Raw genomic sequence first — 24,677 nt, forward strand, 5'->3', positions numbered from 1 at the left:
CATTGTTCATGAGGTCAATCTGTGAATTAATCAGCAAGAGCACGCCAGTTCTTGTCTGTCCTGATTTCAGTTCTCAGGGGGGCTCCAGTTGACTTCATCTTCTGAAGTTTCTGTTACTCTTTCCCCATCTGTACTCCACCGTTGCTTTAGGGCCTATTGATGAATTTTCCCATTAACTGGGAACAAGAACATGCCTCTCCTTTTCATATTTAAATCCTTCCCCCCCTGCAGTATGAGGGATATAAACACTACCGCTCTTCTAACTGCAGGCTCATCATCACCAATCCACAGACCATACTTGCCTAGAGCCTAACTCAGCTCCACTAAACTCTGTAGAAGCCCTAATTTTAATTGACTTCAATGGGAGTTGGATGAAATCTCAAGAGAAAGGAACCAAACTTTGGAGATCAAACATTTTTCTCTTCTAAGGCATAATACCAGCAGCCTACTCCCTTACACAATATCTTTTCTTAGAAAGTTAAGTGACAACATCAACAGATGTAATAGGCTAGAAAATCTAATGTCACATTATAAAAGAAGCTACTACTACTTAAAGATTTCCATTTTGGGTCACTTTGACTAAATCAGATGTGGAACAGACCCACTGAATGAGCAAAAGAAAGTAATAAAAGGCCCATGCCATCACTTTTAGGGTTAAATTCATTTGCATGAGTAAATCAGCAGCTGGGAAGATTCTGGTGAAGGTAATGCTGAAGAGAAGATAGTAGAGGCATAGAAGGGAAATTAAAGAGATAGTAACCTGCTAATGAAGTCTAGCTAAAATGAACTTGGAAATTGCTGCTGCCAGCTATTTTATGGAAGAACAAATAAAGTTACAATTATTTTTTTAGTTTTGATTTGTTTTCCATTTAACCACAGGATTTCTGAAACAGATAGCAGTTGGGATCACACTTCAACATAGCCATGACAGTCTCGGAATTATTGAATTTCAGAGACCATTATGAAAGGGCTCCAGCATAAAAAGTCTTACACAAATCTTGGCTATTAACAGCACCAAAGATTTTTGTGGCTTTTTTTTTCCTCTATTTCATTTTTCCCTTTGTGCATAGACCTGTTTGGCTGGTCTTTCCCTCTGGAGTAACCACTTTTCACATGATGTTGAAGATGAATCAACATACCTGAAAGTAAGGGAACAGAGGTTTTTCTATACCAGATAAATTAGTCCAATTTTCCTATTGCTCTTTTCACTACAGTCAATGTGCAATGTTTTAGAAAAATGTTTTAGAAACATGTGAGGTAAAACTATGTAGTGGGGCAGAAGGGAGAGAAGAGGTTGGGGAAGGGACCCCCTCCAGAGAAATGTTCACCCATCACAGGGTGCTGTTGTGTGTGGTGAGAAGCAAGTTGGAGTAATTTCAGGTGAGTCCTTACTCAGTGGTGCTTTAGATATGGATCAAACAAGCAGAATGTGGTCCCAGATCGTTGCAGGGATTTTTTCCCCCCATAAACTTTTGAAGGAAATTGCCTACAGTAAGAGTTAAGCTTCTTCCAGACAAATAGAGAGAAACTATGATTTACCCCTAGGTCAGAAAAAAATTCTGCTATCCTTATGGAGTTTTAAACCCAGAGAGAATCCCTCTGATATCTGGACCTACAAATAATGACAATATAAAATTCAGAGCACTATGAAAGTTTCAGGATTTAGTTCACAAAAACTAATAATAAAATATTATTCATACAATTTCTACCCTCAATTTTTTAATTTAACACCTGTGTGTCAAGGTGTTTTCTAAGACAAGCTTCAAAAACATTAATCACCTTCAGGTAATTAATTTCTTTTTTTCATTCTGTCTAGCTATGGCATAATAAATATCACAGTACAGCTCCTTTTCACACATACAGCTCATTGGTCTCAGCCCAAATTAATATATTTGAGCACTGCACACTGGAAAATTATATTTGGTCTCCAAAGACAGCGATCCCAATGCTGTTTTTGACTCTGTGAGAAGATGCCTTAGAGAGCACAGAACTGCCTTTACTTCAAAGGGGCTACATGTCAGTGGAGGGATAATTACAGCAATGTAGACTTCATTATGCATATGCCAGAGCATGAGCTATTTTATTAGTGCTGCAATTCTAGGGTGTGTTTGGCTTTTTTAATCCAAGGCAGGTGACTATGCGGTGTCAGTCTCCCTTCTCATCCCAGAGGCCCCAGAAGTAGGTTAACTCCACCTCACCTTCCAGCCAAGCACTGCCTGGTAGGCAAGTCCTGAGCTTGGCCAGGCAGGAGAGCATTGCCTACGCCTGTCAGCTGTGAGCACTTTCTTTCAGAGCACAGCTGGGAAGGAAGAAGAGCAGCTGACAATCACTCCTGATATACTAGTCTAGGGAATATAACATTTCAGTGCTTTCCTCAGCCCAAGCAAATTCAAATCAATACTGCTTGTTCTGCAGGAGAACAGCTACAGGCTGGTCTCAGGGAAGAGGCTCTCCCCCTCCTGCTAGAGCTGGCAGGAAAGGATTATAGATTCATAGGAGCCCTGAGAAATAGGAGCAGAGAGAAAGGGGCTCTAAACCCATGACTAAGGCACTCAGCTTTATAAAGGGAGATATACTTCAAACTTTCACTTTAATATTATGCATTTTACCAAGTAGACTGCTTAATATAAAATGCAGAAACAACCTGAGGCAGAAGTCAAAGATCCTTTTACATAAGGCAGCACTGCTTGTCTCATCCCATCCTCTCCACATACTCAGTTTCCCATCTCCTGTTTTCATGCACACCTCCTTCCCCACCCTTCTGCCGGCTGAGGATTTGGCATATTCCCCACTAAGGATGTCCACAGGGCTCCTACATCCTTAAGAGTGTTTTATTTTGGGGTTTTTTTTGTCTTTTTTATTTAATATAGCCTTAGGATAGTAATATCAGTATAAAGAAAAGCCTACAAGCTCAGCATTCCCGCTTCAAACCCTGGCAGCTCTTATGCACAAGTAAATGCAAATGCATGAATGATCCTGCTGCTCCTAACAAGATTAGCAACTTCCTTAAAGCTCTGCAGGGAGCCAGCTTGAAGGAAACAGGCCTTACATCAGGCTTCACTTCTAAAAAATAAATGAATAAGTCCACCCCACAGTCTTGTGTCAAGTATTACCATTTAGGCAGCAGCTTCTTAATCATAGTCAGATCAAGCTCATATATAGCTACAGAAATAAAGGCTTCTTCACAACTTCCTTCCTCTTCCCTACATGCTTTTCTCTCCCTCCTAGCTCTATATAAAGCACTATTTTTCAATAATAAAATAATACTATATGTTGATTACATAGGGAAAAAACAGCTGACCTAAAGAACTTAAGCTAGAGAAGAGACACTTCTCAGAGAAAGAAATATAGCTTACCTTCCCACCTCTGCACTCCAGAGCCTCACTAACAAGCAGAGGAGAGTCACGTGCTGAACTTTATAAGGTGTGTTAATGAGCCTCATAAATAACAACAGCTGAGGCTGGAGAGCAGCCAGTGCATAAATAGGCAGGGAGGGGCTGGATGAGGAATTGAGGTGTTTAGGTTCATGGGACAGCTTTGCTCTTTCTTTCAAAAGCTAATTACAGGCTATGGTTTTTTGTTCATTAACTGTAACAAATTTTTAATGTCTTGCTTGGTCTAAGACATAAACTATGCCTTTTAAAAAGTGGGTCTTTTTTCTTTCTTGTGTTTGAGTTTTACTAAAAGTGCTAACGTTTGTTCATAACACCATAGAGTAGGTTCTTTTTTAGTGTTAAAGGTTTAATATAGCTTTAACAGAAACTCTGTAAGGCTTTTGTACTGTGAGAGTTAGTTTAAGATCTAAAGGTGATGTGAAAGCTGTTGGAGCAATCCTTCTGAACTTTTTTCTTGTTCCTTATCCCTTAGATGCTTAATATGTTCTCTACCCCCTATTAGACTGAAGTAATTTATTTTTCTTGTATAAACAAAAACAGGTTATCAGTACACTCTCAGTTAGGAAACATGTATACAAAGCAAGCAGTAGCATAGCTGCTCTTATCAGAAAACTAAGTTTACTTTAAGCTTTAAATGTTTTAAATACTTCAAATGTAGGAAAAGATTTCCAGCATATGACACAGCTGAGTGATCAAATGATAACTGTAGAGCTTGCTTTCCTGTGAACCTAACAGAAAATCTAACTTCAGACTGTTTGTGGTATAGGGCTAAATAAGCTTGGCAATGTGTCGGTCTCTGTAGTGTGAGGCAGAAAGAGCAGTGAACCATTCTTCTAGATAACATAGGTAGAAGAAATTATTTCTTGAGATCTCATTCTATCTACCTATTCCTACTTCTCAGTGTTATATGGGAAGAAAATTCAAACAATAAAACCTCCTTGCTTTCCTAGGTTCTTGTCTTTCTGTCTCTTCTATTGCTAGAAGAAGCAGATACAGACTTTCTAGGTTAACAGGAAGGCAGGAGGCTTTAGCTAGTCCATCCTATTCCAAAATAACTATATTAATGATAGCTGCTTCAAATAACTGCTGTACAGGGGTTTTCAGTCTTCCTTCAAGTCACAGGAAAATGAACCAGTAAGCATCAGGACCATGTTCCTCTTCCCTCTATGCAATGTATGGGTAGGGCCAGGTCTGTTAAGTAACTCATCCTGTGGAAAGAAGCAGCCGGTCTATAGGAAGGAGTACCTGAAGGGCTGTATACGTCTGCTCTGGCTTCCTTGGGTGTCTTTTCAATGACATGGATAACTTCTTTCAAAGAGCATAGTCAGTGTTCCCTACCCAAACAGTTAACCTCAGTTTCCCTGTAAATGCTCATACTAGCAAAAGTTCTGTGTTGGTTATAGGCTGTATCTACCAAGTTGCGCAGGAAATTCTAAGAGCAATTTTGTTTCCTATGTATACACACAGGGCACATTATACAGCTTGTATTGTCTTACTTATGTTAATAGTATAGGAAAGGCAACTCTTTTCCTGCTGCTATGGTGTATCTTCCAAATTCCTTGATGTCTAACTCCTGTCACACTTAAAGTACTGTACAGAACACTTGCAATGGAAGCTGTATGCAAGGTTAGTAATCATTTCTCCTGTAGGTATTGTGAGTCAGAGGCAAGGGTTTCAATTAAAAAAAGAACTAAATATACAATCCTTTTCAATAAAAACAACTTCCTAAGCATTCTGAGATAGCATACAACCTATCATAGTTCACACCATGTACTTCATCCCCATGGCATATAATTTTGGATCACAAATACGGTGTTTATGGATGACAAAAGAACTCAGTTCCTGTTCTCTAGAGACTTGTTATTTCAGATAATGTATTTTTCAGACCTATTGGTCAACAGCTCACATCTCTAGCTTAAGAAACGCTGTGGCAAAGGCTTTGTTCACGGATACAATTTTGTCAGTTCAATTAATCTGGGGTGGACTCACTTGTTAACTATTTATTTGTTCTGAATGTTTTCTTCTACTCATTCCTATTTGTCAAATTATAATTTTACCCTACAGCAAAAGGAAAATATATAGCTTACTGACTCAAGGATGGATGTTTTGTCTTTCTGTCTGTCCCATTGATACATTTCAGGAGCTCTTTCAAGCCTTTTCTGCCCTTAAGGACCAGGTTTCACTTCATTTCCTTGATTATATACTTCTTTGATATGGCTGTAAACATCAAGTGAACTGACATTTCCACTCTGTTCAAGACTTGTGGGCTTTAAATTGATTGATGGGTTTCTCTACATATCTGATATACTGCATCCTCTTTATAGATCACTATTTACCTTCTCATGGGAATTTGTCTTATAACTCTGTTTCTTTAAGAATAATTGAGGAAACATTGCTGAGAGCAGGACGTTGGTGCTAGCACACAGAAAACTGCAGCACCTGTGGATGTGTGGTCATTCCAGCTGAAAGTAGGACATGAGTAATCTAAAAACCGCTGATTCTTTCAGTCCAGAACAAGACAATTTGATAACTGCGTCCTGGTTTCGGCTGGGATAGAGTTAATTTTCTTTCTAGTAGCTGGTATAGTGCTGTGTTTTGGATATAGGATGAGAATAATGTTGGTAACACAGGGATGTTTCAGTTGTTGCTGAGCAGTGCTTACACCAGTCAAGGACTTTTAAGCTTCCCACACTCTGCCAGGTGCACAAGAAGCTGGGAGGGGGCACAGCCAGGACAGCTGATCCAAACTGGCCCAAGGGCTATTCCATACTGTATGGCATCATGCTCAGTATAGAAACTGGGGGGAATTGGCTGGGGGGGCAGCAATCACTGCTTGGGGACAGGCTGGGCATTGGTCAGCAGGTGGTGAGTGGTTGCATCACCTGTTTTTTCTTGGGTTTTGTTCCTGTCTCTCTTGTTGTTTTCCTTTTCATTACCATTTAGTATTTTTATTTTACTTTATTTCAATTATTAAACTGTTCTTATCTCAGCCCATGAGTTTTCTTACTTCTGCTCTTCAGATTCTCTTCCCCATCCCACCAGGGGGGAAGGTGAGCGAGTGGCTGTGTGGTGCTTGGTTGCCGACTGGGGCTAAACTTGACACTATGCTATTGATATTTCTCCTTTTTAATACACATTTGCTTTTCCAGGATAAAATTTCCAATCATCTTCAGCTCGTTATGTTAGGAACCCATAGTTCTTACTTCAGACTTCAAAAGATCTGAAGCAGTTTTGGTCTGGGTTCTAATACCCCTGGAGGAGATTTGTGAATGTATATGGCTCAAAACTTGCAAGAGTCAATGTTGGGGAGAAAAAATAAATATCAAAACATCACTCAAGAACTTCTTGCTTCTGGTAGGCACAAAAAGTGTTCAGAAAAAATCACAGCAGCAGTGTACATGTATGTTTAAGCTTTTGTATTGCTCTGTAAATGCTGATGTTGGAGGTGGTAATACACCTACAAAAAGGAGGAAAAGGAAAATTGTGCCCCATGCTTAGGGTTGTCTTAGAAGAAAAGTCTGAAACGTTATGCTAAATGCATTACTGGTTCATTGCTTGTCATCTGGACTTGACCTCATCCACAAAGGAAGACCTCAAAAACAGCCTTATAGTTAAGAAGCAGTAGTGGGCAATGGTAACAGATGCAAAGCATCCCCAAATCAATTCCCCAGAAAAATCCTTTTCATTCTTTACCTGAAGCATTGAAAATTATCAAACAACCTGATCTAATGAGACCTCCTTTGATTAGAAAGTTTACCTCTCCAGAAGTCTCTTCCAATCTAAATTTTTCCATTATTTTTATGATTATCAGGAAGGAGAGAATCAGGTGTTCAAGAACAGAAGACAACTTTTCATGGCAAATCTAATGTGTAAAACGCAGGATTCAAATTACAGCATAGAAGTAGCAAGCACTAAAAGGCAAAATAGCCATTCCACTCATACCTGAGGTGGTTTTAATATAGAAAGAATTGCTGTTGGTTGCTCTTCTGCCATTCCATATGGGTGAAGGAGCTGAGATAACCAGTCATGCCAGGAGATAGTCTTTTAGACCTTCATGCTTTCTTTGCTTGTGTCACAACCAAAGAGTGATGATGTGTTCTAGTCCCTCAAGTAACCATAGAATAATAAAAAAGGGCCCCTTAAGAAGTGCAAACCCCAGCGTTGTTTAAAGAAATGAAATCCAAATTTGTTGTAAACCCATACACTTCATGCACAAATAAATTACAGTGCTAATCAGGCAGGGAACTGCATAGGCTACTTCTGAGCTATAGCAGTTGATGTTCAGGCTGCTGTACAACGTAGGGCTATTCATCATACCTCCGTAATGTGGTGGAGGACCACAGAGCAGAACCACTCCTTGTCCTTCTCTGACTGACACTGTGCTTCTTGGTTTTGTTTCAAAATTTTCAAGATCTTGAGAGAGAAGGAGAAAACAAGACCCAGTTATTATCTGTCATATTTATACCTAACTGTACTGCAAGCTATGCAATGCTTATGTAACTCAAGGACATAGTCACATATTCAATAGCATAATATAATCTCAGTGTGTCAATTGCCACACTGTATGGAAACATAGCTCGTCCAATCCTAGTATCTAGTCCTTAGGCAATCATGACATATCTATTCATAAAGCAGTTATACTCTAACCCTGTGAATTTGTACTTACAATTCCTAATTGCAAAGCTAGTGTATTATTCTGTGACTTTTTCTAGCATCATTTTTTTGGAACTTATTAGACTCTTAATCTACATGAGTAGGAAAAAAGCATTTTGTGTTGTTTCCTTTTCTATAGAAATAAAAAGCAGGTGTGTTCTTCTATACACAAATGATAATTAAACATCATCAGGACTCCCACAGAGTGTGTGTTTAAATGATGATAAAAGTATGTTGTATTCTTAATGAGTCTGTTCTGTCCTAAAGCTGGCTGCAGTAAGTAGATATGTTTTAATTGACTCGAACAAACTTTAGCACTGGTTTCAATGGTTTCAGTAGGAAATCATGTGATGGTTTGGGGAAATCTCCTGTATAAACATGACCATACCTATCTCCCACAGGTGATTTTTACGGCTATTAATTATTCTTTTTTTACTGAATCTAACATCACGCTCAATCTCTCCTACTTTCTTGCATTTCACCAAGATGTGGAAGTATTTTTATCAATCTCATTCCCTTTAAATAATAATTCCGTTACAAAACCTGATGCAATAGATGTACTTCAAAACTGATTATTTACTTTTTGATTCAGTTCTCATCCTAATAAGAAGACTTATACTTTTGTCAGAGTACTTTGGGTAATGATTCCTTGAAATACATTCAAAACATGTTTTAATATAATAAATAATATCAGCTTCCCCTTAAAAAATCCTTATTTCAGTGTTGTATACTGCTTGCCTTAAGCTTATTTACCTTGCTGCAGATTCTTGTTTCAAACAATTGTTCCATTTTTCATCAGCTGAACAACTACCTGATCCAGAGTTCAATAGAGAGAAACAGTTCTTGTTGGTCAAAGCAATAACGATTACTACCTGTACAGGCTCAGCTATTTATGTCAATATATCAATTTTCTCCCCCTTAGTTGAACTTTACACAGTTAATTTTTCTTTTCCTCCTCTTCATCTCCTGTATATTGGTCTCCTATGAAGACACTGTCTACTCAGAGGTGACTGAATTGAATTAGGCAGCTGTAGCACCTCCATGTGCTGTCACAGCCACAATAGATGGTACCTGTCAATACACTGGGAAAGTGTTTTAAACTCCGATGTTCTTTTAATTGCCTGCTGGCTAGATCTCTGTCTTGCAGTCTGGATAGTCCAGAGGGACAAAAAAAGACAAGAAAGGCCAAAAAAAAAAAAGAAAAAGAATTATTTATTTAGTTTTATTCCATCCTGTAACACTAATTGGAAAACAGTGGATGGATGTAATATGACCAACTGGAGTTTGGATTCATACTTAGAAGGTACTTACTGGTCCAATCTCTGAATGTGTGGATTTATTTATTTACCTGTTCTGAAAATTCAGTCTTAGAAAATTTATCAGCTTTCTCCTTTTTCTTTTCTTTCCTGTGGGTTAAGAGTTTTCTGAGAAGGAGAAGGCCAACACAAAATATTTGTGTGGAAAAGTGGCCTCTGGGTCAACTGTCAAGACATTAGATGGGGATTTGCTTGGGTTGGCTGCCCTGAGGCTTGTGTGCTCTGGGAGAAGGGGCCAGCTTTGTATGGAAAAAAAAAAACCCTTGAATTTTCCTGTTTATTATGTTAAATAGAAAAAGATTGGAAAGGTGCAAAACATTCAGATCTTTTAGGATTCAGGCACTAGCAACAAAAATGGTCACATTTCCCTTTCCTATCACTTTCCTTTGAGCTGCTAATACAACGCAGATCGTGCAGTTTCTACATAAAAATGGAGTTTAAAAAAAAAAACAAACCCAAACCCAAAACTCTTGGGCTGTATGGAAAATATATGTAGTGTAACTAGTGGTTTCCAATGCTTTCCGCTATGGTAAATGAGGTCTACGTTTGCTGAGAACAAAATGTCATTTGTTATGAGACACCCGAGAAAGGAGGAAAAAAAAAAAAGGAAGCACAGTGCAGCAGTAGCAAAAGGTTTTCATGACAATTCAGAATTAACTATGTAATACTTTACTCTGAAATTGGAATAGATTTTGGAAAGTAATAAGTTGCTAGTAGAGATTCTTAGTTTAATGACACAGTATGTCATGGTATAATTTTTCCTCTAGTTTTAGAAACTGTATCACCTGTCTGTGTTTCTCCATTAAAATCATAACAAGTATCCCTGATTTAAATATCGAAAAACCAGTAGTACTAGATCTTTTATGGGATCCACTATTTTATAATTAGCAGGACTAGTTTTGATTATATGACAGGAAAAAGTTGACTTTGCCTTTTTAATCTACACTTTCAACCTTAAATTAAGTATCAATATTTGTAAGCAAGAGTCCGAGCTCTTTCCTAGCAAGTTTATAGTTCAGTTATACAAAGCAGCTCAGCTTTTCCTAGTCCTGGAAAAAGGATTTTCATCCCTTTATGCTTACTAGTGTCTCATAGGTATAAAAGAGTAGATACGGAGGTACATAAATGGTCATTTAATGTATTCCTCTGGCCCTTGACAGGTACAAGTATGTGTGTCCTTTCTAATAGATACTTATTTAACCCACTTTTGAAGACCTTCTGGGATAGACATTTTCTTTAGACAATCCATTCCAGTGCTTGACTCTGAGGTCATAACACTGCATCTTTTAGAAACCCCCACCCACAAAATTTAGTAGGCCTAAACAGGAATGATCTTTTTTCCACTACCCAAAGTTGATTTTGATAGATATTTGTACAAAATAAATTTATTCAGTGTCCCTCTCTGTAATAAAGAATCATTGCATATTAAAAAAAATTCTGAAAGAGCAAAACAAAGCAAAATGAGTAAAAATAACTCATTAGGGGAGTCAGTCTTACATCTGTCGTCATCTTTATTGGACCCTTTCTCCAGGCAGGCAGCATCTCCTATGAAATATTATGACACCTCATTCAGGTGGGATTCAATAACTGAGTTATCAAATTGTCTATCTTTGTTATGTAGCCCAGGGTGATAAACAGAGGAATGAGGTGGACCATCAGAAATAACGTTTCTTTTTGCTGGGAGCAGTCCTTTTGCCCAAAAGATTTTTGCATCCGTTTTTCCCCCTATGGAGTTGTGTGTATTTTTAGTGATTAATTACAATCTAAAATGTGTTAAATATATTTATAAAAAACCCTGAAGAGTAATATAAATGTATGATATTTATTTTGCTATTGATATTCTACTTTGCTATTGTTATTCTGAAAATCTGTTATTCTGAAAACAACTTCTCTTTGCCCGGAGCGGGCATTTACACCAACAGAGCACAACCACTCCGTTCTCTCAGTTACTGTTACCTAGCATAGCTTTATAACATAACATGACATAATCTAATAAAGCATAATGTTGCTTGTCAAAAAGAGTATCAAATAAGATCGCTAAGATCAGGTGTTTGGCACACATTTAGATTGCTAATATGCATTTAGGAATAGTACGACTATTTAACAGATGGTATATTTGCTAACTTCAGTGTTTCTGCAGAGATTTATAAATAAATTATCACCTAGTTCCTACATAATTCCTTCCATTCTTTGTCTGTATTTATCTCACTTTATGAACAACGAGTTCCCTCACACTGCATTGCCCTCTCAGCTGTGCGTTTTATCAAAAAAACTTTTTTCCAGCACTCTGCGTGTTAGCAGATTACTATTGGTATAGCACAATTAATCAGTTGGATGTGATAATGAGGTCATGTAGGCTAAGCAAAATGCTCAGGTGAACAAGTGATTCTTCACAGTGAAGAGTGGAAATATATGGACTCAGCTCTGTGTGGCAAGAAGTCATCATCTTCGGCTAGGAACATTTGCAGACCTAAGCAAGAAAGGTATGTGCTCAGAACAAGCAAAACATATGGCATTTTCTGGAAACTGAATTAGAGAATGACAGGGCTTTCTCTGATGTAAGTGGGAATACTTGAGGTAAAGGAGGCTTTCAGCAGCTTACCAGGTATGAAGGCAGGAATGGGGAGAAGGAATGGGCCAGAGCTTTTTTCAGCTGGTGTAAGTCAATAGTACCGCACTGGGGTCAAGGAAATTATGATGATTTATGGCAGCAAAGGATATGGTCTGCAAGTCTTCAATGTAGATATTCAATTACAATAAAAAGAGAAGGTGGGAAGAATAGCATTTTTGGATGAGTATGACCATCAGCATAGCTTTATTGAGTACAGAGCTGCCATTGAGAGAAGGCAAGCAAACCCACAATGGTGGGTGAGGTGTTTACCTGAAAGATGATCTATGGAGACAGAAACAAATGTAACCGATATACACAAATATTTCCTGCTTAAGTATTTGTGTTAATTAATAGGCTAATTAATAGTTTCAACCACACAGTATTTTTCTTTAGTGTTTTGAAGCTCAGCACTGACATAATTGTTGATTGTATCATGAATATATATCTTCTAAAATCCCCACCACCACTACTATTACCCACAATCAGTTTTGGGTTTTGGTTGGGTTTTTTTTTAATATAAAACTGCCTTGAAAGTGTTAGAGTGGTAGGTTTAACTTGCACAACAGAATGTGTGAAGACATAGTCAGTTTTCCTGGGATTAGGGAACTACTTCTTAAATACGTCTGATAGGAACAAAAACCCAATCACAAGTAGCAACTCATTCATTCAACCTCCCAATCATGTGTTTGAAAATCCTCAAACTGCTCAGGGGTAAGTGTAGCGCTTCCAAACCAGTCCATTTTAAGAATGAGCATAGGGTATCTCTGCATTACTGAATAGCAAACAAGAAAACTGGGGCATTTTAATATATGAAATTGTTACAGACAATTAGAGAAAGTCCAATTTATCACCTTGCATAATTACTAACAGTTCATCTGAATTAATGTAATTTCATGCTTTCTTAAACTTTTGATTTTTTTCATAAATGTTTTGTCATTACATAATCCCAAATGTTATAGTTGTAATTACTTGTTATTGAAATGTGCAATGAATGTTAAGGCATTAGTAGTAAGAACACTTTACAAATTAGCTATGCTCCTGAGGACAAATCAATAAAATTTTTCACATTTCCATGTGGCTGTGTCAAATTGTGATATATCACATCTGTTCCAGTTTCTTCTGTTTCTCTTATTGGCTATGATATATTGCAATATGATCAGTGTTACTGGATGTGATGTATCACAACAGAAATTCTCTTGCAGGGAAATGGAATAAAAATTACAACCTCAGCAGTTTTTAAAAGAAGCTCATCATTATGATTTGCTATAAGCATTTCTAACATCTGTGTCCTGAGTGGACAATTAGTTACCTTCACCTGCTTATGACTGTAATGAGTTAGGGGGCCCATTGGTAAGTGTGGGTCTGAACTCAATGCCTGATTCGGAGGAATCAGGTCTCTTACAGCAAAACAGAAAAAGCTGAAAAAATAGAAGTAGAAAAACTGGAACTTACTGGATCTTTCAAATTATCTCAAATTCTGGGAGGTCCCATACTTGGCCAGATTTTGGCTTTGTTTTTTTCTTCTTTCACGTAGAGGAAGTCCCAAACTTTTGCTGGGCTAAAACACTGACACCTACTGTGCCTGTTGCCAAAAGGCTGTGATCATCTGTTCAGACCACTCCAGAAGACCTCCTGCACAGCTAGCCGCGTCTCTTGCTTCTCCTCAGTGTTGTTGTACTGAATCGCCTTGTAGGAGACTAGTACCAGCCTCTTGCAGCTTGGTTACCAATAGGGTGTGTTATGGAAATATCTTTCCTTCTCCAAATATCTCCCAAAGGAATGGCTAACCTCATTTCCTACAACTTTGACTGGAAAGTAAACTCTTTTTTCAGCTTTCAGAACTGTAGTAAACTTGCTAAACAAACCCTCTGACGGTTCCTTTGTCTTGATAATAGAGTCAATACATTAATCTTTTCCCTTTACCATCTAATCTCAATTTTTTAAAATGTTCTAATTGATTTTCTATGAATTCAATTCTGAGATTAAGAGCAGTGTTATCTCTAAGGTGTCTGAAAGCTGCTTAACATTTCCCATTTCCTGATTTTTAAATACTTGCATTTTCCACTAAACACCTACTGAGTTCTTCTGCTCCTTCCCTGTTTGAAGTACATGTGAGCCTCCACTTTGTCAGTGTTGTAACATCACAGGGTCTGTAGGACGTGAAGCTGCTTCAGCCAGGACGAGCCTGAGCAACACCTGAGTGTCTTCTTTCACCAGGACAGGTTAAAAATCAACTGTAATTCTCACTTTTGGTCTAGTTTTGCACCCGAGATGAACACTGCATCCCGTCCCGGTTAAAAGAGAAAGTTGCCCTCTCCTTCCCCCTGAAGAAGGCGGCCAGAAGAGCCCCGCTGCCGCTCTTGCCCCAAAGCCCTGCTCCTCTCTGCCCTGACAGAGCAGTCTGCCAAACCCAGGGGAAAAGCGCAATCGCTGCGTCTTGTCCTTCTCCAAAGCTGTGTAATCAACCAAGGACCTTCATCAGTGCTCCTTTATGTAGTTAAATTGCTTTGGAGCTTCTAAGGGGAGAGGACCTGTAATTTACACATTAGGATGCACACGGGCCCCAGGTCTTCAATTCAGCTTAAATGGTATGAATAGCCAATCCAGGCACTAATTTTCAAGGTGGGGAACAATAATTTCTGCCACAGCCTCATTGTCTTTTTCAATTAAAGAGTGAAAATGCCCTTTACAAAGTAATATCAAGCTTCTCTAGAGGAAAAAATGGAAGGTCACAATTAAATTAAAGAGGGAGAGTAAGGGGGGAAAAAAATCCTTAGCTGACTTGATTTTTGTTCATGCACCAAGAAACCCAGTGCAAACAAACATATGCCATGAAGCTGTAGTGCTGGTCTACATCTGTTTTTTGTTATTTTTTCACCTTTTACAGAGTTAGCAGCATAAAATATTAAAGCTCTCTTCTGAACCGAACACAGGACTTGCACTGAGCAGTAAGTGTTGATGCAGCCTTAGGGCTCTTACTCTAAACCCCATCTGCAGGCCAGAGGCATATCCGAGGATCTGACCCTCTCAACGGGACGGGGACATAAGAAATATATTTTTAATATTTTATATTCCTGAACAGTTTTCTCACTTGTCACAGCAGAGTTCATTTGTCACCTGTCATCACAGAGTCACTTCACCGTCTGTATGAGTTTTCTCCAGATTGGAGTCCTCTTAAAAACAGATTTCTCTCTCCAGTCTAAATCTCATGGGCCAGATTTATCCCTGCCAGAACTACGCTGATTTGACTGACTTACACCGGAGATGGCCCTGGCCCCCTGTGTCGAACTACCTCTTGGCAGGAGTGTTAACTCTTATCCCAAACCATCATCTTTCATTTATGTTTCCCCCTGCTCTCACAGACACCTGGTTTCCCAGGGTGCATGGAGAGGGTTCGTGAACTTGCCCCTTCCCTTGGACATTGACCTTCTTGTTGGCAGTGAGCAGCCATACCCCTGGTCCTGCAGAGAGCCTCTTTTGCCTCCATGTCCAGGGTCCTGCTGGGTACATCCTGTTAAACACCCCACAGTCCCACTTCAGGCTATTAATTTCTTTTTATAACGCTTCTACCAACAAGATAATAATCATAATACGTACAGTAAAAAAATGGCAATGAAGGGAGGGCTCTCATGCACTGCTGTAAGTGTGTAACAAGCACCTCCATGCGCGTTTCAGCCCTTCCGAAATTCCTGCCCAGCCCTTTGGAGATCTCGATCCACCACAGAATTACTTCTTGCAGAATTACCTTGGGTTATCCCCAGACACCACTGCTTTATCTCTCTCATTCCAGCTGTAAAGCCGTCGAAGACTTCCAGTGGGAATTTCAAGATTTACCTGAGTGACTGATGCAAAGGATTTTTGAATGTGAATCTTGTAAGTGGGATTTCAGGTGTAGTAGACATTATTAGTCGTTCTTTCAGTAGCATTTAGAAATGAGTATTTACAGCTCAGTGCATTCTCCGTACCAGATGCAGTTTGCCTATCGAGAAAAGCTATGTCTGTGGCCTTATTCCTTCACACCGTGGAATGTACCAATGACACACACTGTTTCTCCTTCTTCAACGTAAGCTACGGAATTGAGAAGTTTATCTTGTACCTTAAAACCTTTGTATTAGACAGGATCAACCTTCTCTGCAAAAATAACTAATCAATTGATTTCATTATTTTTATTCCAAAAAAGCCAGTCATTTATTCCAAAGAATTTAATTCAGTAATTTTTTTTTCCCTTGCAAGCCTCCACCTGTAACTTTTTTTTTGTCACACCAAAGAATGAAGAAGTTCATGTGGACATTATGGATATTTCATTCAATAATTTATTGGAATCTAAGTCATATTGTCTGCAATGAAAGTAGAGCAGATAAAAAGAAAATCACCCAGACTGCAAATATAGACTGGTTTTATCCTTCAAAAATATTAAATTTTATCAGTCAGAATCTGGCAGCTCTGGGACTTGTAGATGCTTTGTTACCTACCATATCTCAAACACATACATTGCTTTTCCAATACAACTTGCAATGGGTTGATTTAGGATAAACACTTTTATAGGAACTACAGAATAGTAAGTAATATATAACTAAAAGATAATCTTCAAATACTTATACATTCCCTATTACTACTTTATCTGACTAGCTCACTGCCTGTAACACTCCTTACAACATCTCAGTAATGTATGTCTCCATTTCATAGATAAAGAATTCCTGTACAAGAGGAGTGAGAGCCTCCTTTTATAATAGAAGTTTAATCAACTAACCTAAAGGAATAAAACAGCTTTTACAAAGTGTCCTGATACAGCATAGCCTTGAACATGGTGGTTAAGTACTCTGAGATGTTTAAAACCATTTGAGAGAGAGAAAAATGCAGCTTGGGTTTCTGAAGCTGCTTGGTCTGCTATGACATTAAATAAAAGGGGAATGTTGCTACCATCAGCTCCAGTTCATGTGTTCAACGAGAGAGGAGGTCATGACTGCATTTGGTGTTGATGGACATTAGATGGGCTCTGAGAACACAGAGCAGACTCAAACCTTTAGGGAATGATGGAGAAAGCAAAATCCCTTCATTACACAGACATACCCATATCTTCTGGTTTTAAGATTCCAGGCTGTTCTTTCTGTCTTCAGGAATGTCTGGATGTTTGCATAATTCTATTCTTGTAGTATCTGAGCTTTAAAATAGAAACGCTATTATCACCCTGCCTTGTCCTGTCAGCAAGCAGGTGAAACCCTTCCAGGCTTCCTGCTTCATCACTGTTGAATGGTGGTTGATGGCTCCTGCTTTTCTTTAAGCCTGTGAGAGCCTGTGTGTGCACAATCTTCTGCAAAGAAATAAATACTGGAAAGCTCAACAGAGATACAGAAAGACAAGCTGAACATAGTGAGGTCTTGCAGCATTTTTGATCTTTGAGTGAATAAGCTGCGTCGCTTATAGTCAGTTCTCTGCAAATATTCTGCTCAAAGTAGCCTTGAAGGAAACACAGTGTCCCACTTCAGAGTGGCTAGAGCAGTGTACAGACCCCTTACAGCAATGCATATTAGGTTCTCACCATGTTCTTCCTAATTTTGTGGGGAAACATTGTGAAGAGGAAAAAAAGAAAATATGCCTGAGGCTGCTGGGTCTGCTCCATGGAGAGCATCCATTAAGCAAAGACCTTGATGTAGACTCCCACCATGGGGAACAGCTGGAGAGAGTGCTGCAGCATTGGCACAAAGTGTCCATAACATCCAGAACTGATAAATGAAAGTTCCGTTTCTTTTTATTCCAGGCAGAATTTTGACAAAATATGGGCTTTATTTCCAAGTAATAAACCGAATTCTTGGTATATTTATTGTAACTCATTCTATTCAGAAGCTTGCACTCCACCTACCCATATGCAGGGAGAGGTCGGTACTGCTGCTGCATACTGCAGTTATATTGGATTCTTTAACTGTAGTTAAAAGTCCAAAAGGCAATTTGGAGCTGTAAGCCTATTTAGTGACATAAGGAGAGATGACAGTAGTATTTCCATCCTCCAGACAGAATCAATCTACCAGGAGTGTTGCTACTGTAGGTTGCATTTTTTTCTCACCTGCTGATGGGAAGATGCAGATTGTGAGGTGTTGCCAGGATCATCAGGAGGGCTGTGCAGAGCCTGGAAAAAACACTGTTTTATATCTGATTCTCCATATATCTGCAAGTTGAGATACGTTTCTGCATTAAATATAAGGAAGTCCTTTCAAAACAGAGAGGTAGGCTTAATGCATTGCTTAGCATTTGTAGGTTATAGAATGATGTGAATAGAGTCTATGACTTTACCTGAAGTGTCCCTATAGAGGATAAGGGAATGTAGTAAATGAAGTAAAACTTTGGGGGATGTATCTTTGATGGTGACCTGCTTCTGCCACTGGAAAGCTGAGCTCTTCCTCCTCTGTGCTCTTCAAGTATCAATTGGCCATCCCTGAGTGCCTACTGAACACTAAATTGAGAAGCATATACATCCTTTTGAGAAAGAAAGAAGTTGCAGTGTTCATTCTTGCAATATAAGCTGCTAGACAGCCTGATCAGTATGCCAGCCCTCGCATGCAGTGATGAATTAACAATCAGTTTAAAGACCCAGAGAGCTTTACTCAAGGTGGTAGTTACAACATCTAGCACACCTTTTAATCAAATACAATTGTTACAGAGGGATTTCTGGACACACAGTACCACAATACAACCAATCCAGAAGTGTATGTGCCATTTAGACTAAAATTCATGCATGTCCACACTTTGCAAATTCAGACTATCTGATCTAAGTGTATTGATTTTTCTATTTTCTGTTTCAAAGCATATACTACAAGTAAAAAGGGTTATGACATTTTGAGGCATGCTGTATTGCTTTGTGATGTTTCTGTAATTTGTGTGCAGTCAAAGGTAAATAACATGATGAAGTAATCAGATGAAAAGTGAGCTTTCATGCTAGCTGAGCATCTCAGCCACTCTAACAGGGCTTTGCTAATGCTCAGACTGTCATGATCTAGCAAAGACTAAATGAACTTGACTCCTTTTAATATATTTCCCCTGAAATGGTTAAATGCTAATGATAGACTATTATTTTATGTTTCAGAATGGAAAAAATCTGTCCAGGAGGAATTATTGTTATTATTTTAATTTCTTATTTCAGCAAAACTGTGTCTTCTTCTGTCTGTCTGACAAAAAGCACATGAGAGCGCTTAGGAGCTACAGATTTTATTCCGAGTGCTCCAGCACTGTCAGTCTCATCCACGCTGCTATGAGCATGCCGTCGCTGGCCAAGAGGAGGAAGGATGCGTGTATTTAGAAAAATACTATCAAGAATAAGCACCAAGCAAAACCCCTGAGCACCCCTTTGAAAAATGTGACAATATGGTTGCAGCCCAAAAATGCCAAGGAAAAATCCTTCCTTGGTCTGTAGCACTGGGGGAAACTTTTAAATACGTGGTCCATTGTCTCCATTGTGTGCCCTCCTGTGTGGTTTGGGACAAAATGACTAATCCTATTCATGAATTTAAATTGTTGTCATCGTTTCTCAGAATTAATGATTAATAATGGGGACCAGAGGTCTGAGAAAGCCGCAATCATCATGCGTGTTTATCAGCGATGGTAGAACAATTTGAGAATCTAATTTAAGATCCCTAGGCAACTAGATGTTTTCAATTAATACTGAATTTTCTGGGTTTATGCCCTGAATAGTTATGAATTAGGTTCACACGTGATTCTTTCTCATGGTGGAGCATTTTTTTTTCTAGTTTGTTTAATTGCACTTCTTGTTTCTCCTATGTATCTGTTAACGTCTCTGTTATAGACATGTATGAGAACTAAAAGAATTAGTAACAGGCCTGGACAGGCTGTTTTACTGCAGCTAGATATGGGGATTTCCCTCAAGACCAGTTGTTTGCACACAGTTACTTTTACTTAAAACTGATGAAATAATTAAAACAAATCCCCTGTGTGCCTTGGGATAGAGTTCTGGTTGAAGCCATATTTAAGCAGCTCTCTAGAACAGGTTTTTTTCTTCATCTTTTTTAAGGCATGAAATGCAATTTAGATGCTCTTCATTAATAAAAATAGATTTTTGCAAAACACCTCATTAATATGGATATAAATGCATCTTGGCACCACAGAATAGGAGAAACTCCAGTTTTACTGATCAAAATACTTCTTTAAACACGGATGCTTTTTTCTTTTGTGAGTTTTGACTGCGACTGTGATCCTGCTGTCTCTGGCTCAGGAGCGATAGCTGCTGTGTTTGTGCCTGGCCAGGCTCTGCGGTGGCTTCGGGAGGTGGCTCTGCCGGTGGCGGGGCTCAGGGCAGCGGCTTCGTCAGAGGCGTCTGCTCCGATGTGCATGCGGGAGAAGCAAAACCTGTGACGTATGGGAAGCTTGGGCACAAGCATCTTCATTTCGGTTTGGAAACTAAGTTGTGTAAAACCTGAAGGAAAACCTTCCATGTCCCCGTCTCTTTCTTCAAGCTGACTCTCTTGCATAATGCAGTTCACAAAGATGAATTTCCCACAGAATTGTCTTTGACCTTCCCTTTAAGCAGAGCTGAAGCGTTACTGGTGACCTTGTGTTGGATGTCAAGACTGAACTTGGAGGGCAGAAAGCTCCATGTGGGTGGCAGGTTGTGACTTGGGAGCGAAGCTCCAAACTCAAATCCGCATGAGGACCCCAGCGTCTGTGACAGGCTCTGGCTACACAAGCTGGGATCTGACACCCATGCTTTTTAACCGGACTGAAGATCCAGATCAACAGCTCCAGCTCTCGCAAAACACACTTTAGCTTTTCAAAATATACTGCTTGCTGGGTAGCAAGAGACGCACAGGATTTATAGGGAGCTTTCAACTTTATTTATGACAAAACAAACCTTCACCAGGAAGTACAAATAACATAGGACTGCCATCCTGTGTATCCCGCTAATGCATTTATGTGCTCTTGCTCTGCTCTCTCTCACCGATGCTGTCTCTCATTTTCAGCTTGTAGCTTTAATAATCTATGCCACTTCCTTCTGTACAATATTCCTCCTGCAGCTTTCATTTGACAGCTCTGTTTTTAATAGAGGATAAGCATGAAACTCCAGCTGAATCTGAAGACATATTTCTAATCTCATACTGCATTTATTTTGCTACTCAGAGAGCTCACTATCTTGAGCAGAGGAAAAAGTATTTTTCACATATTAAGTTGAGATGTACAATAGGTTTCCAGAGGTATTGTTAATTCAAACTCGGAGTTAGTTACCTTGTAGTAAAAAGACAAATACGCATAAACCCTGTTACTTGGATAATAGGCTTGATTCAATTATTTATCATGGCAATTGCAATAATATGCCAGGCAGCCAATTTCAGGGAAGAGTCCCATTTTGTTAGGTATTGAATGAAAGTGTCATAATATCAACATGCCTGCCTGCCTGGATTTTAAGGTATAGCCTGAAGTATTGGTTGAAACAAAGAAATAAATTGGATGGCAACATGAAAATAAGAAATAAGAAAATGTTAACTGTGAAATAACTGTTTCAAGGTAATTTGTTCCACTATTCTCATCAGGCCATTGTAACATTTTCCGTGTACTGGGTTTTTTTCTACTGTAAGACAAGTTAAAACTCATAGTTTCACAGTGATGGCACTAAATTGAAGCATTTCCCTGTATGTTTGTGTTAGCCAATGTAAATGACAACCTTCAATTTGTCTGTCTTCTCTCTTTTATACAGGAAAGGATGTAAACGTCTGTCACCGTTAATGAAAAAGTAGTGCATTTCTTGAATATGGGATATATTTACCATTACATATTTGCTGTTAAGAACTGGAGGATTAAAGCAGGATGGTAGCTGTGGGTTTGTCTGCTGCTGTGGACAAACGAGACCCAACTTTGTTGTGACCTGCTCTCTGCGGTAACATTGGGAAGTGTCTTGGTAGGGGTATGAAGCCTAAGTAAAGGAACTGCTTGATATTTATCCCATTTTGATTGTCTTATATTGGCATGAAACTTCAGGCTACTAGTGAGTTAAGTGCTTCAGAGGGAACGCTCCACCAGCACAGAGTATTAAAGAACTGGTGTTTAACAGCTGGAAATACTTAATGCCATGGACAAAGTCCATTTTCTGGCAAACAGGTCCTCTAGCTGTTAAGTCGCATCAGCTGCATTGCACTGCGATGTGCTTTGCCTCCGACAAGCGAGAAATCACACATGGTTTCTTTCAGTTTTGCATGTCTGAGTGCAGATCCCTGGCCCACAGCCGCACCGGGAGTAGGGGAATTGCAGGAGGGCTCTGCAGAGCCACCTTACTCTCTGTGGGAAGGTGCACACCCATGTTTAGATCCTTAGTAAACTCAGTCTCATAAAGAAAACTGTGCATCGTGATGTACAGTTTCTCTTTTCTACTAGGGAAAACTTCCAAAGGACCACATTTCCAACAAGAGCGTGAAGATGAGACACTTCTGTGCTAACCAGCATCTTTCATTCCCCTGAGGACTATCAGGGATGCATTTATGAATGTAGGGACAAACATGGACCAGCGTTCTGAGAAAGGACGTTTCTCCTCTCTTCCTTACCAGTGAGGCTTTCCCAATAAGCTTTCTTTCCCTTCTTTCACTGTTTCAGCTTTCTCTAAACCCTTCTCCTTGCAAAGAATTAAAACAATACAATTTTCCAGAGCTAGTTTTGGTCCTACACATGGTTATGAAACGGCAATAGGTAAAAGTAAACACAGAAAACCATAGGAAGGAAGTGCAATTAAATATTATGCAAAGGAGCATTGGCCAGAAGAGCTGTTTATATAGCCCAAGAGCTGGTGCACCGAGCCAGTGTGATTCACTGTGGGCTGGGAGAGCAGTGAACGGGAAACCAAAGTGCTTCAAGGAATTTGAATCAGGGATAGAATTGTCCAGAAAAAGATGAAATCTTTGAGTAATACGATATGCTGAACAATCACCAGAGCCTTCTCTCTTTCACAGATATTCCTGTCTTCCCCCCCCCCCCCTTTTTTATTTTTTTATACCTCCTTTCTGCCTTCGTTTGAGAGTATTCCTTCTCCTTAGGTCTTTCCCCAGCTCCATTCTTGGCCTATCCTGGTTTCTTGGGGATTACAGATTCCACAGACAATTTTGAGGTAGCCATCTATTCTTGCTTCTTTCTAAAATACGATTTGTTCTGTCACTAAACAATTTTCATCTCCAGATCTTGAAATACTTTCCCATACAGAAAGACTGGCTTGCAAAGATGTTTCAGAAAAAGTGGGAAAATAATGAATAAAAATTTTTGTTTCCATTTGACCAGCTCTTGGGAATCAAAAGCTCTTTGTGAAATTCAGGGTAAAATATTATTAAATGAGATACTAGTGATATACCGTTTGATCAGCTTTACTAAGAGAGTCTGTGAACCATCCTGACCTCTAATGTCTCCTTTGTATAACCCCTGTGACATGAGATTTGCTATGAGAAATGGAATAAGGTTAATAATTAATACGTTTGCTGGTGTCTGAAATAGCGACACAAGGCTGGCTTTAGACACATATTTTATTAATGAGGTTTGAAAACAATTGCTTTCTCCCAGCAACAGACAGCTCAGACCTTTATATTGAAGAAAAAGGAATGGAGGTAATATCTGGGGGGTTTTGTTGTTGCTGTTGTTCCCCCCGCCGGGCACTAACAGAACTCCGTCACCACATATAATGTTGTGAAAAAGATTGTGAAGTTGTGAAGAAGTGAAATGGGGAGCAAGCTTAAAATAAAATTTAAATCTTCTCAAGACAGCCTGTGTGCTCTACCCAATCAAGCTGAAACATGAAACATTTTAGAACATAGCTCACCGGTTTGCACACTGTGTAAGGAAAAACAGTGTTTCTTACTCTGGTAATGTAACAAAATATCAGTGTGGCAATTAGGGGCACAATGTTTTTATGGCTCAGTTAGACCTCATTACACTACAGAAAACAGAAAGCCTAACTTTCTGCAACATCCCCCCCCTACTTGTAACTACCTGCAATATAGCAAAGAAAGCACTGCCTTAAAAAGTGGAAACACCTTTATTAAGTGAAAATAATTGCACTCATCTTCCTTGACCTTTCAATTTTCTGAAAGTTATTCTTGTTCCTGAGAGCTAGCAGCCATCAGATGTCTGGGTTTGTTATTAATATTTACTAGGAACAAATTTTTTTTTAAGAATAAGCATTGCTGAAGTAAGCCAAACCTTTTGAACAGAATCACCGATGATACTTTAATTATCCAATAAATTAGAGTTCATGTGCAGAATTAATCAGAAAATAATGCTCTAATAAATATGATCTTCCCAACTTACATGCAAATTGAAGCTTGGCCTTCCGGCTCAGAATTGTTCCAAATGAATTTGTGGCCAAACACTGGTATGTTCCAATATCCTGTTTTTTATGTGGGTTATTGATTGCCAAGCTGCCTCCAACCAACCTGTAGTGATAACTCATGGTAAGATCAATATCTGTGCCATTTTGCTTCCACCTTTGAGGGGAAAAAAATCAAATTATACTTATAATTTACAGAGCCTATTCATATTTATCTTAAATAGTGTGCTGTAGCATACCTGTAATGATAGAAATGTAGTTAAATATCACAAAATTATATCATTTTTCACACAAGACTGCTTCTTATATCAATCTTAATGATATCAATAATTCTGTTCTTTGAAAAATCTTTACTGCTTTTATGCTAGTCACCGGTGTTCATCCAAATGTCTACAAAAAGT

At 38.9% G+C, this 24,677-nt stretch overlaps 1 protein-coding gene across 5 annotated transcripts in view; it reads right to left on the reverse strand.

Annotated features, from left to right (window-relative positions):
* LOC142415435 (contactin-6-like) overlaps positions 1 to 24,414 on the reverse strand; it is a 92,410-nt gene extending 67,996 nt beyond the window's left edge. For 4 of the 5 annotated variants that reach the window (XM_075513767.1, XM_075513771.1, XM_075513768.1 and 1 more), the window contains exons 1-2: positions 24,258 to 24,414; positions 7,713 to 7,808 (exon numbers count right to left, since the gene is read on the reverse strand). In XM_075513767.1, coding sequence (XP_075369882.1) covers positions 7,713 to 7,808; positions 24,258 to 24,399 — 238 coding nt within the window. In that variant the 5' untranslated portion in view covers positions 24,400 to 24,414. Of the gene's footprint in view, positions 1 to 7,693; positions 7,809 to 24,257 lie in introns of all 5 variants that reach the window. The other variant, XM_075513770.1, reaches the window with a different exon arrangement.
* Between the last annotated feature and the right edge of the window lie 263 nt (positions 24,415 to 24,677).

This window comes from Mycteria americana, chromosome 11 (genome assembly GCF_035582795.1).
Source record: "Mycteria americana isolate JAX WOST 10 ecotype Jacksonville Zoo and Gardens chromosome 11, USCA_MyAme_1.0, whole genome shotgun sequence".
NCBI lineage: Eukaryota > Metazoa > Chordata > Aves > Ciconiiformes > Ciconiidae > Mycteria > Mycteria americana.